The sequence below is a fragment of the Eumetopias jubatus genome, unplaced genomic scaffold, assembly GCF_037043125.1.
Source record: "Eumetopias jubatus isolate StellerSeaLion01/CBP00866 unplaced genomic scaffold, mEumJub1_p1.0 scaffold_3, whole genome shotgun sequence".
NCBI classification, from domain to species: Eukaryota; Metazoa; Chordata; class Mammalia; order Carnivora; family Otariidae; genus Eumetopias; species Eumetopias jubatus.
The window spans coordinates 93,489,831-93,505,084 of record NW_028274809.1 but is presented as its reverse complement, the minus strand read 5'-3'; the positions used below and the strand labels follow the sequence as shown (position 1 = coordinate 93,505,084).

The window sequence follows — 15,254 nt, the reverse complement described above, 5'->3', positions numbered from 1 at the left end:
TATTCACAACTTCAGTCTTCCCTTAAGTCCATAGAGTTGTAGCTCGGGAAGAAAACTCTTCTTGGAGTTAAGCATTCTTGGTCACAATCTTAGGCAAACCTTTTTTTCCTTTATCTATAAAATAAACAGTTATCTCCCTTACAACACTGACAACATACTAAATTCTTATTATATGTTAGTTCCCTTTTTTCTTCTCCCCTCTGCTTTTACTGCTTGCTAAATTCGCTATGTGCCCTGAGTGACTTCAGGCTCACAAAATACATGTCATAATTAAGCATTCTGACTCTTGTTTAGGACAAGAAAATAATAAATTCAACAGTAGCATTTTTAATTTCTGAATTACTATATAGTGTTCCATTTCTCTTGGCTATTTTATTAAAATATTTCCTTTCGTTTTAATTTTAGGCCACTGAAAGGTATGATATATTTGATCCACAACAGTCCTCAGCCCAGGAACCTACAGTGGTGACAAGGACATGGGACTCCTCCTGCCAGATTCCAGATGGTTCAATACACTTGACATCCTGGCTGACAACTGCGAAAAAGAACCTTGGATTACTTTATTTTATTTTTGTGGGACACCACAATCCCAGTTCCATAGGATACGTCAGGTAACCTGTCTGAACACTTGAGAAAAACACATCCCTTTTTCTTTCAAAATCTTACAAATAAAAAGCAAGGAACCAGAGTATTTTAAGAAATGCCCTATCTCTTAATAACCTTATTGTTTTGAGAATGAGCCAATTAACTCTGGTATGGAATATAATTAAGGAAGACTTTTAAATTCAGTTTAGTCTACCTGTGACTTTAGAATCTATTTCTCCCTCTTTTTTTTGTTTTTTAACCTTTTCAGATTGTTTATGGACTTCTGAAATTTGTGTTTAGATATTTTTTGTTCGTCTGTTTAGATATTGTTATTATGTTAAGCGATATATTGTGGCAGTCATTTCACAGTATATGTGAGTATCAAATCATTATGTCATGTACCTTGAACTTACACATTGTTATATGTCAATTATATCTCAAGCTAGAAAAAAATATAAGTTGTTGACATCAAGTTCTCCTCTTCAATAGCACATTTCTCACAGGATCTAAATTGATACTTGTCCCTCATACATTCCTATCTGATATCCAGTATAAAGTCCCCAGTGTTTTCTTATCCTCACTAAAGATATGAAATATATTAGCATCCTATGGATTTGATTTCCTCAGTGTCTGGTAATACATGTTGTTAGGCACTGAATCACATTAGTCAGGAAAGTTTTCAATGCTTGATTCCTAATGCAGACTATTAATGCACATTCCCAACTGTGTTTTGTATACAATGTTGCTGTCTATTTTTTTTAATTATTTCCTTTTGTAATTGAAAGAAAATTTAAGAATTTTAGAACTTTAGGAATCTAAATGAAGGCTATAATATGAATACATTTTTCTTACAGGATGATACTCCTGAAATCCTTTTAGATAAAGAAGATTTCTCATGTCATCTAAATATGTATTTTTTATAACTCTGCAACCATTGTCTTTTACTTTGATATGGCTCACTCCTTAATGTTTCTTAAGACCCTTTAAAAGTGAAATGTGCAGGTACCTGGGTGGCTCAGTCAGCTAAGTGTCTGCCTTTGGCTCAGATCATGATGAGATCGAGCCCTGTATAGGGCTCCCTGCTCAGTGAGGGGGTCTGCTTCTCCTCCCTCTCCCTCTGTCTACTGCTACCCCTGCTTTTGCTCGCTGTCTGTCAAATAAATAAATAAAAGTCTTTAAAAAAAAAAGTGATATGTACATCAGAATTACCTGGTATCCTTATTATAGCTCGTATCTCGTTGTATTATGCTTTTTTTTAATTTGTATATGTCTGCCACTAAGCTCTGTACTCTTTGAAAGCAGGAATTTTGCTTCTGCCTTTGTAAACTCAACATTATTCCTGGACCATAGAAGGCACTTAGTCAATATTGTACAGAATTTAAGAAATGTTTCAAACATTTCAAAGAATTTAAGAAATGTTTCAAACTGAATTTAAATTTTTTTCCTTTCTTGCTAAGGCTTCAAGTTCCCTGTAGAATTCTAAAATAACCTTTGCTGATGAGGATGTCTGATACTGTTACTGTAAAAAATGAAACTGAAACAATGAAGGATTTGGAGGCAGAAGTGAAAGATACAACCAGAGTTGAAAATCTTATCAAATCAGAAAACTATGGGAAGATTTTGGCAGAGAAGAATGAACGTTGTATTGACAACCATATTGATTTGCAGGTAAACAGGATTTTCTCTCTGGCTACAAATACTAAATACTCAAGATATAGTTACACTCTTTATACCAAACTCACTTTCAGAATTCTAAAAGGTTAAATTGATCCTTTGGGACATGTTGACCGGCTGGTTTTTTAGCGGTCTGGATTAGCTTGTTGAGTGTAGCTCTTTGAATTGCTTATATCTTTGATTTGCTTTGTATTTACTTGTAATGTAATTGCTTTTATTTGTATGTGGCCAATATGTTTTTTATTGGCTTTCTACTTTTTCGTACCATTCTGCACCTGTTAGTGTCATGAGAGTTCAGAGTCTAACCTAAGAGCCCTTAAAAGAGAGCAGAATAAGCGTTGAAAACTATAGTTCTCTTGGCAAAAACAACCCTCCAGGGAAGCAGTCATCCATGACTAAGAAAAGTAGTTGGTGGGGAAAAAAGAAGTCACTTGAGGCTTTTGTCACTACACATATATGATGACAGAATTAACCGTGGAGAAGGCTTTCAATTCCAGACATAGTTGGAAATTGATGAGTTGGTCAACAGATTCAAGATAGGTAAAAAATTATTTCAGGTAGTACATACATTCACTTCTAAGTGTTCCAGTTATCTTCTTGCTATAGAAGATGTTACTGCAAAACAAAGGGTTAATAATTTTTAAGCACCATTTTATTTTTTAATATTACATGATTTGTGAGTCAGAAAGAAAAAGGGCTTGGCTTACTGAACTTCCTATTGCACAAGGCATCAAAAGTGGTTTTTGCTGGTATTTAGCTGACAGATGAGCTGGCGTGGAAGGTCCAAACTGTTTCACCCACATATCTGGCACCTTGGTGGGAACGGCAGAAATGTAGTGTTGGCTGGAACTGGGAGCGCCTGCCTACAGCCCCTCCAGCATGGGAGGCCCAGGGTAGTTAGACTTACCATGTGACAACTCAGGGGGTCACAGAAACTGTTTCAAAAGCCAAGCACAGCTGCAAGCGTTCTTTTGACCTAGGCTCAGAAGTCCCAGAATGTCTCTTCCACTGTTGTCTTTTGATGACACACGTCAGTAAAGTTAATCCAGATTTAAAGGAAGGCGAATTAGAGCCTGCTTCTCAGTAGGAAAGACCTTTAATCTGCCACAAAAAACTTACCTTAAAATACTATTTTTAACTCACTTGTTTTAGTTTAGCCCTATGGATAAAGAATTCTGCTTTTGGAGAAAATATTTCATCATTACTCTATCATTCTTAATACATCCTGGAGATCTTGAGGGCTACATGAGGGCTACTTTGTCTTTGTTTGTTTTATAAGTAAAGAAGATTCTTTTAAAGGTTATTTCATACCTTCGTTCAGTCAAAAACGTTATTCCCCAGTATATGCCAAAAATGTGTTAGAAAATGAAAACAACTCACACAGCTATAAAAAAGCATTTAGGCCCCACTTATCAAGTATAGTCAAGTGGTAATTACCTAAGAAATTGGGAGAAATCACGTACTTTTCCTAGGCATTTTTAGTAATAGCACTTTTTAAAACAAAAAATTGCCAAGCCTGCAATCACTATACTTGGTGATGGCAGTATGCCAGTATCCTGATTGAATCAGAGAAAATCTGCTAAAATTCTATTGCATTCATGATTGAAATAGTAGAAGATTTCGTTTTAGTCCCTTTTTTACACCTAATGTTCACTCTTCTAGGTCATGCTTATAAACAAGTGATTAATTTGGATTATTGCGTTTCCTACTGTGTCTATTGTGTTGCCCTTGGCAATAAGCACAAGAACATTCTGATGATGACTGTCGAATCATGGCCCAATTGTTGATATTATAGGAAAATTTCATGCATTACCCAAACGCTTATTGAAGGCCTATTCTATGTCAAGGAAATACTGTAGTAAGCAAAAATGGCATGGTCTCTGATATCATATTCCATATAGCATCATGACTGTATTAAAGGTTGGGAAGAGGAACAAAGAGAACATGAGAATTCATTTAATCCATTGAATGCTATATTCACAGTTTATTCAAATGTTTATTAAGAATTTACTATGTGTGAGAATATTAACTCTGCTTGGAACAACTGTGTTAAGAGAATAGAATCTTGTTAACAAGAATCTGGCTAATATAAAGTTACCTTTTAACTTAATATGGAATTACTCTTTATGAAATGCCTTTCTTCTAACATACTAGTAGACAGTTCATCCTTCTTTGGTACCTCTAAGATACTGCCTAAAGATTTAATTTTAGTAGCAGCTATTGTTAGGGGCACCTGGGTGGCTCATTCAGTTAAGAGTGCATCTCCTGATCTCAGCTCAGGTCTTGATCTCAGGGTTGTGAGTTCGAGCCCTATGTTGGGCTCGAAAATAGCAACTGTTATTTTTACTCAAATTTAGATGTATGTGTGAACTAACATAGGTTTCCCATTAAGAATTTTGAATAAACCAATATATTCTCTACTTTCTTCTATATCATTTTGAAAGTGAACTACCATGAATAAACTTATGTCCACTTGTCTTGCTTCAGTACAGTAATACTTGAAGTGACCTAGGAAAATGAAAATGTTTTCCTCAACAATCATACATTTTATCCATTTCCAAGTCTTAATTTCCTGGCCATCCCCTTAGTATTTTATTTAGAAAAAGTCATTTTTTTAAAAGATATTTATTTATTTGAGAGAGAGAGAGAAAGCAAGAGACAGAGCACAAGTGGAGAGGGAAGGGCAGAGGGAGAGGAAGAAGTAGACTCCCCTCTGAGCAGGGAGCCCAATGTGGGGCTCCATCCCAGGATCCTGGGATCATGACTTGAGTTGAAGGCAGACATTTATCCAACTGAGCCACCTAGGTGCCCCTAGAAAAAGTCATTTTTAAATGAAGGGATATATTAGCTTCTTTAATACTATGAAGAAATCTTACGATTTTCTACTATCTGTTAAAGATAGCATTTACATTAAAAATTTCATCCAACTAGGGAGAAGCCAGCAAACATTGGACATCACGGTGGATAGTTACAAGTAGAGACTGTTAATAGAGCTCCTTAACCTTTGCTTTTATAAATAATTCTACTTGCGTGACTCTCTACTTTTAAAAAATTTTAGTTGTGTTTTTTATTCAAAGTTTTGTTTCAGGTTATAATCTTTTACAGAATTTTAAGGATTACTTCCTTAAGAATACTTTAGTGCTAATTCAAGCAATCTGTGTACATTAATATCGAGAAGTTAAGTTACCCATGTAATTGCTATGGAGTTGTTCTGAACTAATAATTATGGTCCCAAATAATCGTGCATAGTTTTTGCTTAGTAACTTTTCTAATACCACATGCTATTGCAAATCTTAAGTTGCATATTGGACTTTCTATGATTATGAAGTATTTAGAAGACAGAGGTGATGAGGAGCCAAGTTTCTAAATTTTGTTTGACTACAACTGATATTTAATATGGGGTGAATGGTGGGGGCAGGGGAGGAAGTGTTTGCTTTGGTTTTCTTTGTATAACTAATTTATGTGACGTCTGATGTTTGGTTTTTCTCAGCCATAGAATTTTCAGATTAAATTTAGAGTAAATTAATTGTGTTGATTTTTTTGCAATAATTTATTTGAAATGTAAAATTAGGAATCTTGTACTCTACTTACTTATTAATGGGTCATACTCAACTTTCCCATTCTTATACAGTTGTATCTTTTTACTTGACAGATGTTTTGTCTAGGTGTATTCATCCGTGTACATGTGTACGTAAACACGATCCAAAACATATTTTAGAGCAATTTAAGCAATGGTCTATCGACAAACTATTTATTGAACAATAGGATGGCCAATTCAGTTTGTGTTGGTTACCTTTGTTGTGGAGGAAATAACCGATTTTTGTTAACAACTAGGCCTTTATGTGCCAAAGTGCATGAACAGCTTCTGACATATATGAGTGAATTTTCCAGACACAGAATCAGTTGAAGTAGGTGTTTAGTATATTCTCAGTTTCTGTAGCAGGCCCTTTGATAATCAAGATGAGACTCTTACATCTTGTATCCCTGAGTTAGTTCCAATGCATATCTTTAAAAAGGGGAAGATGGGGCATGTAAGAGACAAGAAAGCAATGGCAATCTAATAAGGTTATCAGAAAAATTCAAGGTATAGGTACACTTCAACAGATTAATGGGCATTAAATTCCTTAACTGATGAAACATGCAAAGAAGTTTTTATTTGATGGGTTGAATAAAAGTCTGTTTATACAAAATCATACATATCTTAACTGTTTTCTTATTTGTCTAACAAAGATATAAAGGATGTACATAACATACCTGGTATACAGTTAGAGCCTAGCAAATGGTAGATTCTCTTAACCGTATCATTTATAATCATTAGCATGTTATTAATTATTTAATAGCAATAGTACAACTGTATGGCTCCTCACATTGGTCCCTTTATTGTCACACAACATCCTTTTTTTAGTGATAAAATAAAAAAACTTACTTTTTGACATAAGCTCCCCAAAATTTCAGTGCAGTTTTTGTTCCTTTGCATTAAGTTCTAGATCTGTATACTGTACTTTTATTGTCTTTTATTAATATTTAATGAGTTCAACTTTTAAAACTAAAATTCACTTCCCATAGTGCACTTTAATTTTTAAATTATTTCAAGGACTTGGTACTCTTTCTATTGAACCTGGGTTATATGCACATAAGATAGCTAGCACTTATAAACACATTTGCTTTTCACAGTGCTTCATTATTACATGTATAAAGAAGTTCACTTCTTACAGATGTAGAAATCTTTTTACATAATATTTTACTTCCTCTAATAAATTCCAATAGGATGCTGAGATCCTTTATCTTTAATATAAGGGGTAACTGTAAACCAGATAAGTCTGTGAGTTTATCCATGGACTTTTCCTTAGAGTCTAAGATTTAGGTCTTTGGATATTTAACCCTGTGTTCTTTTGCCCAAAGTGTTAAATGATATAAACCAATTAGTGATTGGTGTTGGTTTGTCGGTTTATTGATTTAAAAGTCCTGTCTTCCAACTCAGAAAACTTTATGTTTTCTATTATTCCAGTGGAAATGATCAGCCCAACTCCGTGGTTTTTATTGCTGCTGACCTTTAGCTAGACATTTAACATTTCAATTCATTATCTCCTCCCACATAATTACCGTTAATCCTTACTATTAACTTAAAGAGTACTGAAAATTAGTAAACTCTTCAAGGTGTATTAGGAGTCTTAGTTGAAGCATTTCAACCATTATAATTTATTTTGTTCATAGTAATTACATATAAAAAATCCCCTTTTTGAAATAGATTTCCTCTTAATTGAGGGTCTTTAATTGGTGGCTGTTTTTATGCTAACACATAGTATAACTCATAAAGATTGTTCTTTCTTAACAGTACTTAGTTGTCAGAGTTCATTGTTCCACGTTTTGTTTTTTGTGCTTTTTTCAGTTTTCTTTTATAATAAAGAGCCTTCAAACAGATCTAAACTATTCTTAGTAGTACAGGGAAAGGTAAGAAAACTACTGAAAACTATTAGACCAAAAGAGACATTTATGGTAAGGAAAAAAGAAAAAGAAAAAAAAAAAAAACCTATGTACCATTTCTTTATATTAAATTGACTACATAGATTTAAGTTTCTGTTTCTTTTGTTGTTGTAAAACTGTCTGGTTTGGCTTAGCAATTAAGGTACAAGTAATGTTTTGAGAATCCTTCCACATTCATATTCTGAAACAAATTGTAGATCTGTTTAAAGTTCCTTTATTGTAAACAAAAGACCAAAGTACTGAAATCATCAATGATGTTTGTTTTTATTTGCCCTCAAAATTGATCTACAGGGCAGTAAATTTAAGAATAGTTTACATTTATTGTGCTATTACACCTTAACCACTTATTCCTAAACCTCAGTTTTTCTCCAGGCTAGTAGCTTGTAGTTCTGACCCATTTCAAACTGAAGTTCTTTAAGCATATTTCATATTCTGCATGCATTTATTGGCCTAATACATGTCTTGTATCAAACAGTGTTAATTATAAATTGGGGACCTTGTCCCTTAGCATCTTTCTAGAGATGTTAAGGTCTGTTAAACAACCTGCTAAATTTTTACTGTGACAATAAAATTCTGGTAAAAATGAAAAGCAAAATAGAGAAAATCAATGAAACCAGGAGTTGGTTCTTCGAAAAGATCAACCAAATTGGCAAAACTTTAGCTAGATGGACTAAGAAAAAACAAGACTCAAATTACTAAAATCAGAAATGAAAGTGAGGACATTACTACCAGTTCTACAAAATAAAAAGATTATAAACAACTGTGGTAGTATAAATGCCTGTGCACCAACAAATTGGATAGTGTAGATGAAATGAACAAATTGCTAGAAACATAAAACCTAAAAAGACAAAATCATGAAGAAACGAAATCTGAAAAGACCTGTAGCTAGTAAAGAGATTGAATCAGTAATCAAAAATCTTCCAGCAGAGAAAAGCCCTGGACCTGATGGCTTTACTGGTGAATTTTACCAAACATTTAAAAAAGTAATACCAGGGGCTCCTGGGTGGCTCAGTTGGTTAAGTGTCTGACTCTTGATTTTGGTTCAGATTGTGATCTCAGGGTCGTGGGATCAAGCCCCACATTGGGTTCTGTGCTCAATGGGGAGTCTGCTTGAGATTCTATCTCTCTCCCTCTCCTTCTGCCCCTCCCCCTGCTCTCTCTTTCTCTCTCTAAGATAAATTAATATTTAAAAAGTAATACCAATCCTTCTCCAACTTTTCCAAAAAGTTACAGAGAGGGAAACTCTTCCTAACTCATTCTGTGTTTCCAGCATTACCACGATACCAAAGCCAGACAAAGATACTACAAAAAACTAAAGACCAATGTCCTTTATGAACACTGATGCAAAAATCTTTAGCAGAATATTAGTAAATTGAATTCAGCAGCATATGAAAAGATTATATGCCCTGACCAAGTGGGATTTAATCCTGAAATTCAAGGATGGTTCAACATATAAAAATCCATCAGTACAAACACAGTATGTTAACAGAATGAAAGGAATAAAACATTCGATCATCTCATTTGATGCAGAAAAGGCATTTCACAAATTCAACACCCTTTTTTGATAAAACATTCAAAAAAACTTGGAAGGAAACTGCATCAACATAATAAAAGCCATATATGAAGAACCAACATTGTTCATACTCAGTAGCAAAAGACTTAAAGCTTTTCCTCTAAGATCAGGAACAGGGCAAAGATGCCTGCTTTCACCACTTCTATTCAACATAGTACTAGTAAATTCTAGCCAGAGCAATTAGACAAGAAAAAGAAATAAAAGGCATCTAAATTGGAAAGGAAGAAATAAAATTTCTGCAGATGATCTTATATGTAGAAAACTGAAGATTCCCTAAAAAGTCGTTAAAACTAATAAACTAATAAAGTAGCAGAACACAAAATCACACACACACACACACACAAATGTGTTGCACTTCCATACAGTAACAATGAACAGTCTGAAAAGGAAATTATAAAAGCAATTCGATTTACAATAGCATCAAAAGAATAAAATACTGGGGCATCTGGGTGGCTCAGTTGGTTAAGTGTCCAACTCTTGGTTTTTCCTGAGGTCATGATCTCAGGGTGGTGAGATGGAGCCCCACATTGGGCTCTACACTGGACATGGAGCCTCCTTAAGATTTTCTCTTGCTCTCCCTCTGCTCCCCCTTAAAAAAAATCCAAGAGAATAAAGTACGTAGGAATTAACTTAAGGAAGTAAAAGACTTGTACAATGAAAACTGTATAATGTTGCTTAAAATGACATAACTAAATGGAAACACATCCCATGTTTATGAACAGATTTGATATTGTTAAAATGTCAGTACTACCCAAAATGATCTACAGATTTAATGCAGTCCATATCAAAATCCAAATGACATTTTTTGCTGAAATAGAAAAACCCATTCTAAAATTTAAAGGGAATCTGATGGGACCCAGAGTAGCCAAAATAATTTTTCTTAATTGAGGATTATTTGACATACAGTATATTAGCGTCAAGTATACAACAGTGATTCAGCCTTTGTATACACTGTGAAATGTATACCTCAATAAATCTAGTTACCATCTCAGGATACAAAATTAATATATTATTGACTATATTCCCCATGTTGTGCATAACATCCCCTATAACTTACTTTTTAATTGGACATTTGTACTCCTTGATTCCCTTTACTCATTTTGCTCCACCCTACACCCACCAAAACAGTCTTGAAAAAGAAGAACAAAATTAGAGGACTCACACATCCTATTTTCAAAACTTGTATCGAAGCTACAGTAATCAAAACTGTTGTACTGACAAAAAGACAGACTTACAGACCAATGTAAGAAAATAGCCCAGAAATAGACTCTTGCATTGCATATATGGTCAAATGATTTTTGAGAAGGTGCCAACACCATGGAGAAAGGATAGTCTTTTTAACAAATGGTGACTGGGACAGCTGGATATCCACATGCAAAAGAAGGAGGTTGGAGCTTTACCTAATGCTGTATATAAAAATTAACACAAAATGAATGAAAGACCTAAACATAAGAGCTAAAATATGAAATTCTTAGAAGAAACAGGGGGAAAGCATCATGACATTGGATTTGGCAATGATTTCTTAAATATGACACCAAAGGGGCCAGCCAAGAGGGCTTTTTCAGTCCCTAACTGACCCTACCTCCAAGACACCCCAGTCCCCAGGCATACCTGCTACAATCTGCGTACCTGAGAGAGAACAGGCCATGGAGCTGGGACTGCCAGACCTGTTAAAAGTTGACAACTTTAAGGAGGTCAAAGGGTGAAAACTACAAAACCACAAAACATACTGAAGAAGGTGTGGGTTGATATCCCCAAGATTCTGCATCTCAACAACCTCCCAGCTGATGCCAGCATTGGCTGTTGACAGGCTAATGGGCTGTACTTTGAACAGTGAGGACATAAGATGCCTAAGAGAAAAGCAACAACACTAGTAAAGGAAAACAACCATTAAGCTATGGAAGCTACGCCAACCAAATGATTAGTCACACCAGACTCCTTGACCCTGTGGTGTTTCCAGCAAAAACACACACAGCCCAGAGCAATGATATGCTGATCATGGCCCCACAGACAACAGGAGGAAAGCCACTAGGCTGGTTCAGTATTACCAAAGAGGGAATGTGGCATTCTCAAGAAAAGAGTCAATGCTGAGATCTGAGACAAGACTATATTAGTCTTCTGGTGCCAGACCCAATGCCTGGGAACTTGAGAGTATGTGTTTGGGTTCAGAGTGGATGGGTTTCCTTTTGAAAACCATGGACTCCTGAAAACCTTAAGAACTTAGGGAAGAAATGCCTTGGAGGAGAGGTGCCCTCTGTTAATCCCATTGACATTTCTTCCCAAAAAAGATCCTGAGTTGGCAAGAGAAGCTCAAAGTAATGACCCACCATTTTGGAGTTAAATTCATTAAACTCAAAGATTCAGAGCTAAAGTTTCCAAAGTTCATCTGAGCACTCCTTCCATTTTCCAGATACCTACGCCGATGGAAATGAATTACACAGGGTCACCTGGAGAGCCAGTGGCATGATTGAGACTCGCCTCTAGCCTTCTACCTCCATTTGTTTTTTTCCAGAGCAGTGATACCTCATTTTTGCCCAACTACCCTAAAAGCGCCATCTGTGTTTCAGTGCATTTTCCAGCGAACTCAAGCTCTTTTTGCTGAGTCTTGTAGATGTTACATTGCAAAAATGAGGACACTCCAGGGGGCATCCCTGTCCGAGGCTTTGACTTGCTTCCTAGTTTGTGAGACTTGTCTGATGAGAGATAAGATAGGGTGTTCTCAAGATGGATGGGTTTTAGAAAGGGAAAATAAAATGCTAAACTCACATGCACACATGGCACAAATTGGCTCAGGAAAGATACTCAGCATCTCTATCAGGCTGATGAGGGGAGACTAAGGACAGATTAGTCCTTTGTCTTTAACATGATTCTTGCCATAAGTAGCTTTTCTCAGCTGAAAACTACCATGGAGGCTTATTCCAGGATGGCTAATCAAGATTTGTTAGGCAGTGTTGGCCTTGAGTTAAAAGTGGTTTGAAGACCATCTTGCTGTGTGCCCTGAACCACCTTGCTTTCTTACTGCTTAGTAGAGAGGCTCTACTAGTCCATGAAAGGTGCCAGCACAGATGGCTCCACCCTAATCGGGATCATGGTCACTGAAGATTGATCTTGTACAAGTAAAACAGATGTTCAGTCAGGTGTATCAGAAGACTAGGCACAGTGATTGCAAGTGACACTAGTGGAGATTAGCAAAGGCTCCCTCTGGCCTTTGTGGGCCAGTAGGAGGTATTTTTTAAATGAATGAAGCCATTCAAAGATTATTCTTCAAAGAAATGACTGACGCCATGCAGCAATATCAATTATCACCTAACCCAAAGAGCTTGTTACTAAGGGCTGTGTCAGAGTAATGTGCTTGGTTTGCACTTGTAGTTATTGCCTTAATTCCAATGTTAATTTTTCTCCATATACAATCAATGTAAAGTCATATCTCATAGTATTTATAAAGCATAATTCTCACTGGTCTTACTCTAATCAGAGTACCAAAGGGAATATAAATCAAATCTCTAAAAGGGGGAGGGGAATTAACTTGGGACAAAATGTTGGATTTAGCAATGACTTCTTGGATATGACACCGAAGGCACAGGTAACAAAAGAAAAAAAGACAAATTTGACTTCATGAAAATTTTTTTAAATTGTGCATTAAAAGCCATTGTCAACAGAGTAAAAAGGCAGTGGCAACCCGTAGGAGAAAACATTTGTAAATCGTGTATCTGACAAGTGATTAATAACCAGAATATAGAAAGAATTCCTAAAAGCACAACTATGAGACTGTATTCAAAAATGGGCAAAGGACTTGAATAGACATTTCTCTAAAGAAAATCTCTGAATGGCCAATAAGTACATGAAAAGATACACATCATCATTAATCATTAGGGAAAAGCAAATCAAAACTACAATGAGATACTACCTCACACACCCATTAGGATGGATATCAAAAACAAGTGTTGGCAAAGATGGGGAGGAATTGAAACCTTGTACACTCTTGGTGGGAATTTAAAATGGGACAGCCACTATGGAAAACAGTATAGCAGTTCTTCAAAAAATTAAAAATAGCATTACCATATAGTCCAGCAATTCTCCTTTTACGTATATAACCCCCAAAAACTGAAAGCATAATTTTGAATATATATCTGTATGCCCTTGTTCTTAGCAACATTATTCACAATAGTTGAAACCTTGAATCAACCCAAATGCATCCATCAACATATGAACGGATGAGCACATTTTGGTGTATACATACAATAGAATATTACTCAACCTTAGAAAGGAAGGAAATTCTGCAGTAGGCTATAACATGGATAAATCTTGAGGTCATTATGCTAAATGAAGTAACCCAATCACAAAAGGCAAATACTGTATGATTCTACTTACATGAAGTACTTCAAATAGAACATTAAGACAGAAAGAAGAATGGTGGTTGCCCCGGACTGTGGGGAGAGGAGAATGGGAGTTATATTTAATTAGGTATAGAGTTTCAGTTTTACAAGATGAAAAAAATTATGGATGTGGATGGTAGTGATGGTTGTACAATGTTATAAATGTATTTAATATTACTGAACTGTATACTTAATTGTTAAGATGGTAACTTGTGTGTGTATTTTTCTGGTTAAAAAAAATGGGGAAAAGTTAAAGCATGCTTTAAATAATAAGATACATTTTTTAAGAAATTGTGTTCTTATTAAAGCCAAATCTGGCTGCCAAATCGATACCAAAATATAAAACAAAGGCTATTTACTTTAATAAACAGAACTTGTTTTTCTCTGCTTTGTTCTTGTGTGTATATTATGTAATTTCAGTTCTTTGCTATTTGAAGTGAAATTATAACTGATTTTTATTGAGTAATGCCACTTTGGCAGGTTATAATCTACTTATGTAGTAGTGTATTAGTTTTCTATTGTAGCAGAGCATATTTCTATAAACTTAGATGCTTAAAAGAACATCCCTTGTCAACTCACAGTTCTGTAGATTAGAAGGTAAGTTGGGCTCAGCCAAGTTCTTTGTCTAGGGTTTCACAACGCCAAAATCCAAGGTGTTGACCAGGCTGGGCCCTTATCTGAAGACTTGGGAGAAGAATTTGCTTCCAAGCTCATTCCAGTTGCTGGCATAACTTAGTTCCTCGCAGCTAGCTGTAAGTCTGAGATCCACGTTTCCTGACTGACTTCTCAGCCAAGGGCCACTCTGCTCCTAGAGCCTGCCTACAGTCCTCCCACAGCCTTTCCATCTTGAAGGCAGCAATGGTGTGTCATGTCCTTCTCACCCTTTATTTCTGACTTGCCTTTCTGCTTCCAACTAAAGTAAACTTTAAACTTTTAAAGAGCTCTCCTGATTGGATCAGACCCAGCTGAGTTATCCCTGTTTCTTAACATCAATTTATTTGGGATTTCAGTTACATCTATAAAACCCCCTTCACAGCCTTACTTATATTTAGATTGGAGTTTGATTAAATAATCAGGGGATGGGAGTTTGGGGAAGCCATCTTTAGTGTTCTGTCTGCCACAGAGAGTATTTGATCCACCAGAAGGTTTTTTATAGGTCTGATGTAAAGTGCACTAGACTGAGGTTCTGAAGGTCTTGGGTTCTGTTTGACTGTTTAGTAATTCTGAACTTGGACTATAAGATTCTTGAGACCAGAACTGTCTTACTTATCTGTGTAGCCCCAGTGCCTGGCAGTGTCTTGTATATAAGCAGGAACTTAGAACATGTTAATTAAATGAAGTCAAACTCAGATAATTTTACCTCTCTCTTTTCTTTTCATCTTCATCGTCATCAGAGGTTCCTACAGAATTAAAACTGAGCTGGTGAATGCATGTATAAGTCTATGAAAACTCTAAATCATTACCATAGGAATAACATACAGTATCCTCACTTAATTTTTTTTTTTAAGTTAAATCTTACGGCTAGTGAGCAGAAGTAGGACATTGGTCTTCTGACAGCCTAG

At 35.7% G+C, this 15,254-nt stretch overlaps 1 protein-coding gene across 6 annotated transcripts in view; it reads left to right on the top strand.

The window, feature by feature from the left end:
• The first annotated feature begins 523 nt into the window (after window positions 1–523).
• R3HDM1 (R3H domain containing 1) overlaps window positions 524–15,254 on the top strand; it is a 131,123-nt gene continuing 116,392 nt past the window's right edge. For all 6 annotated transcript variants that reach the window (XM_028101268.2, XM_028101266.2, XM_028101263.2 and 3 more), the window contains exons 1-2: window positions 524–611; window positions 2,043–2,253. In XM_028101268.2, the coding sequence (XP_027957069.1) occupies window positions 2,083–2,253 (171 nt within the window). In that variant the 5' untranslated portion in view covers window positions 524–611; window positions 2,043–2,082. The remainder of the gene's footprint in view (window positions 612–2,042; window positions 2,254–15,254) is intronic.